This window comes from Miscanthus floridulus, chromosome 7, assembly GCF_019320115.1.
Source record: "Miscanthus floridulus cultivar M001 chromosome 7, ASM1932011v1, whole genome shotgun sequence".
Lineage (NCBI taxonomy): Eukaryota > Viridiplantae > Streptophyta > Magnoliopsida > Poales > Poaceae > Miscanthus > Miscanthus floridulus.
The window spans coordinates 90,075,990-90,080,290 of NC_089586.1; the positions used below are offsets into that span (position 1 = coordinate 90,075,990).

Here is a 4,301-nt window from a genome sequence, read left to right on the forward strand (position 1 = left end):
CTTATGTCAAATACTACAACTTTGCTTTAGTGATCTCCTCCATGCAAGGTCTCTAACACCTAGTTCAAACTTGGTCAAACATGTCACATTTACATGATGATACACATCAAAGCATGGCTTAATGACCTTTTTACCCCTAACCATGAATATCAAAGTTGTTCATAAAGATACTCTAAACATGTTTAAGCAATTTGCAAGGTCATTCAATCATTTCATGTAGTAGTCACTCATAGGGCTAGTTAGTGTAATCACATGAAGATTCAGTGTTGGTTCATGAAATGTGACCATGACAAAGTCCTATTTGCTAACCTAGGTGTTGCTACATGTTTGTGTGACTCACATCCACCAAGTACATGTGTCCACTCTTGATCATATGCATAGATACATGGAGATATGAAATAACGAGAAAAGTTGCATATGTTTAAGAAACATGCGATAACAAGCAAACGTTGCAATGTTTCACTCCAATGTTTCAATGGTAAATGCTTGTTTATGAATGCTTGATGATCATGCTCATGTTATGCAAGTCAAGTTATGCAAGGCTAACACCCGAGGTGTTACACTTCTTCGAGCTCTTGGTGCCATGCCCTCAGCTGCTCTACCCGTAGGCGAGATAGGTCCCCTGCATCCCCCTCGACCTTGTCATCGAGGTCATCTGTTGGGGTAGCCCCTCCCTCGTGGATGCTTTCGATGTATCCCTTGGGGGTACCTGCCATGAAACATTCTTGTGAAGGGTGATGGCTCCCCCTGCTGGAGTTAGAGTCAAAGGGTGACTCCGATTCTCCCATGAGAAGGTCATGGAAAGATTCCATGATGTATTCGGTCATCCCCATGAACTCGTCGTTCGTAGGGGATGGGGGCGTACGCTGCGCCATAAGGTGGCCAACGGTCTCTGTGGTGTTGTGTAGATCGAACAGGAGCACTGCTGGGGTGCTCCGGATGAGGTATTCCATGGAGAGTGGCTCTCTTTCGGCAAGCTATGTCATGACGTTGGCGAACGAGAAGGTGAAGAGACGTAGGTCCTCCTAGGATGGTCGGGGTCCTAGGAAGGCGCCGAGCTAGCACTCTAGCCTCCGGTAATCGAAACCGAGGAGCTGGTCGCTCCCAAGGGCATTGGCCTCCAGTGCATGCAGCTATAGCTCCTTAAGCATCTCGACGATCGCATCGAGGCCGGTGGAGTGGAGAGGCTGGACGACGGTAGGAACCTACGCCAACTCTCCCTCCATCGTAACGATAAAGTTTAGGTTCCTAAAGTGTACGTGCACGTCCGAGACCTAGCTGACGCTGTGACTAGCCATCCGAGACCTGATGTGGATGTCGAGATGCGCAAAAAGCCCCTACCGAGCATGCCAATTGTCGGTGTTTTTGGACCACCAATGAGTAAATTTGTATTTGCGTGTCTGGCTCGAATGGTGTGCTCAGAGGACACAAGGGTTTATACTAGTTCGGACGAAACATCCCTACATCTAGCTCACTGTTGCTCATGTTACCGGCACTTGATTTGTAGTAGGGGTTACAAACAAGCTAGAGAGGGAGAGGATCCTAAGTCTCTGGTGGAAGGAGTGAACGGGTGCTGAGAGCTCGTTTACCACTCAGCCGTGTGCTTGTGTCATGCTCTTGTGTCTAGATCTCCCCTTTCATAGGGCGCCCTACTTCCCCTTTTATAGGCGAAGGGAAAGCATGGGTTATAGAGGAGGAAAAGGAGAAGAACGAGATAGAGAAGAAGGCTTCTAAGGTTGCTAGGTCCTTCTCCTTCATGCAGGTCCCGTGCGATACTGTAGATGTTAATACGAACGGCTCCATGTCATGGCCCTATTCATCACTGGCGCGATGCGCAGGCGTCATTTGTCGGTCATGGTGTTCCACTCCGTCCTGGCGGACGTCGTGGTGAACTGACACGCCTGTCAGCGTCCGTATAAGGATTAGGCAGAACAGCACCAGCACTCCTGACACTATTCTTGATGTGAATCCCTAGGTATGGCTCATCATGGCTTTGGGTTACATCAAGGCATGCCAGCCTCTTCCCTGGTGTTAGAGTTTTGACCCAGGCCCATACGCTTGGACCTAGAGTGGTTGGCGGCAGTATGGGTCCCCATCGGACGAGACAAAACCCACGTCCTTGAGGTCGGATGAGACAGAGCCTGTGACCTTGGGCGAGATGGAAACCACGTCCTTAGGATAGGGCGAGATGGAGTCCGTACCTAAGGGGTCGGGCAAGACGGAGCTCACGGCCTCGATGTCGAGCAAGACGGAGCCCGTGGCCTCAAGGTCGGGCAAGATAGAGCCTGTGGCCTTGGGCAAGACGGAACCCGCGTCCTTGGGGTCAGGCGAGACGGAGCCCGCACCCAAGGGATCGGGTGAGACGGAGCCCGTGGCCTTGAGGTCAGGCGAGATAGAGCCCGCGGCCTTGGGGCCGGGTGAGACCTTTTAATACGTCTCGAGCTATCCGGGGAAGTCAGCATGTGCGCTAACTTCCTTGCTTTGGGTATCCCTAATATTGATACATGACAATATGTTGGAAGTTAGGGTGAATTAGGGAAGCGACCAACAACCTATAATACATGAATTTGACATGAGTGGTGGTAGAGAAAGAAAATTGGTGGATGATGTAGAACTTACATTTGCATTTTCTAAAAGGATGGATAATAAGAAATTGTTCTTGTTTGTTGATATTGTGGACAAACCCACAGATGTGATTTCCAACTTAACTATTACAGAGGCAACAATGAGCAATGTGGGGCATGATAATGCCACGAGACAAGGGGATTGCAACAATGAGGCAGTTGTTTCTCCTCTAATTGATTGGGACAGTCTAGAGATAATTCCTCTTGTAGAAGATCAGATTGGGGTTGCGCTCCCTGTGATGGATGAGGAAGCAATGTATGAGTTTGTTGGCCTTAGAGCAGAGGATGAGAGAGCTAAGAAAGATAGGATGGCTGCTGAAAAGGAGAATGAAAGTAATGTTGATGATCTTAATCTTCATGATGGAGAGTTGTTGGTGGATGATGGTATACCTGGTGAGGATTCTGTGTTCTATGACAGAGAAAACCCTCCAATGAAAGTTGGAATCAAATATCCTAGTATGGATGAATTCCGAGCTGTAGTAAGGCAACATGGTATAATGGGACAGTTTGAACTTGGAACACAGAAATCTTGCAAAGATTTGTTCATAGGGTACTGCAAAGCTAAGGGTTGTCCATGGTCTATTGTAGCAAGGCTAATGCGAGATAAGCAGCAAGTCAGGGTACTAACACTTTTTCAGAGACAACATGCTAACTTAATATATTATTTACTTTTATTTGTCCTGCATGTCTATTTTAAATTTTCAAGGTTGCTAACATGTTTGTTTTAATTTTTCAGATTACATTGAATAAAGAAAAGCATTTTTGTCCTTCTACTGGGAGAGTGAGGACCAAGATGGCAACATACCATTGGGTGGCAGAGAAAGCAATTCCTCTTCTAAAGAAGGATCCAAACATGGGTGCCAAGAAAATACAAGAAGAGTTAGAAGAGAAGTATCAAGTGACAATAGGCTATTCAACCGTGCACCTCAGTAAGGACAAGGCAGAACAACAATTTTTTGGTACATGGGAAGAAAATTTTGGATATTTGTTCAACTTCATGGTAGAGATTGAGCTCAGAATGCCAGGAAGTGTTGTAGAGATAGATGTTGTGCATAAAGAGGAAATTGTATTTTTCCATAGGTTCTTTTGTTGTCTGAAACCAAGCATTGATGGTTTCCTAAATGGTTGTAGGCCATTTTTGAGTATTGACTCAACGGCTCTCAATGGTAGATGGGATGGCCACATGCCTTCAGCTACAGCATTGGACGAGCACAATTGGACATTTACAGTTGCATTTGGGTTTTTTATGGTGAGACTACTGATAATTGGACTTGGTTTATGCAGCAGCTGCAAAAGCCAATTAGAAATCCACCTTACCTAGCTATATGTTCAGATGCTTGCAAGGACCTAGAAAATGCAGTGAAGAAGGTGTACCCTTGGGCAGAACATAGAGAATGTTTTGTCCATTTGATGAAAAATTTTAGCAAGAGGTTTCAAGGGCCTGCATTTGGGAGAATGTACCCTGCGGCTAGGACTTTCCAACCAGAGTACCATGAGTACTTAATGAACAAGATGTATGCAGTGAATAAAAAGGTTGAGCCATGGTTCAAAGCAAATCAAAAGTTGAAGTGGATGAGGAGCAAATTCTCAGAGGTAATAAAGTGTGACCATATCACCAATAATGTGGCAGATGTTTGGAACAATTGGGTGAAAGACATCAAGGACCTTCCCATAGCT

The 4,301-nt window shown here is 46.1% G+C and overlaps 1 protein-coding gene across 1 annotated transcript; it reads left to right on the forward strand.

The window, feature by feature from the left end:
• Positions 1-2,572: 2,572 nt before the first annotated feature.
• LOC136465836 (uncharacterized) lies at positions 2,573-3,945 on the forward strand. Its single transcript, XM_066464417.1, has 2 exons — positions 2,573-3,244; positions 3,361-3,945. Exons 1-2 carry the CDS (start codon positions 2,573-2,575, stop codon positions 3,943-3,945), a joined length of 1,257 nt encoding a protein of 418 aa, XP_066320514.1.
• The last annotated feature ends 356 nt before the right edge of the window (positions 3,946-4,301 follow it).

Excerpts from the sequence above, each read along its gene's own strand:
- LOC136465836 (XM_066464417.1), top strand. The coding sequence starts at position 2,573 with ATGAGTGGTGGTAGAGAAAGAAAATTGGTGGATGATGTAGAACTTACA. Across the intron at positions 3,245-3,360 it reads GAGATAAGCAGCAAGTCAGG|ATTACATTGAATAAAGAAAA; the intron begins GTACTAACACTT and ends TTAATTTTTCAG.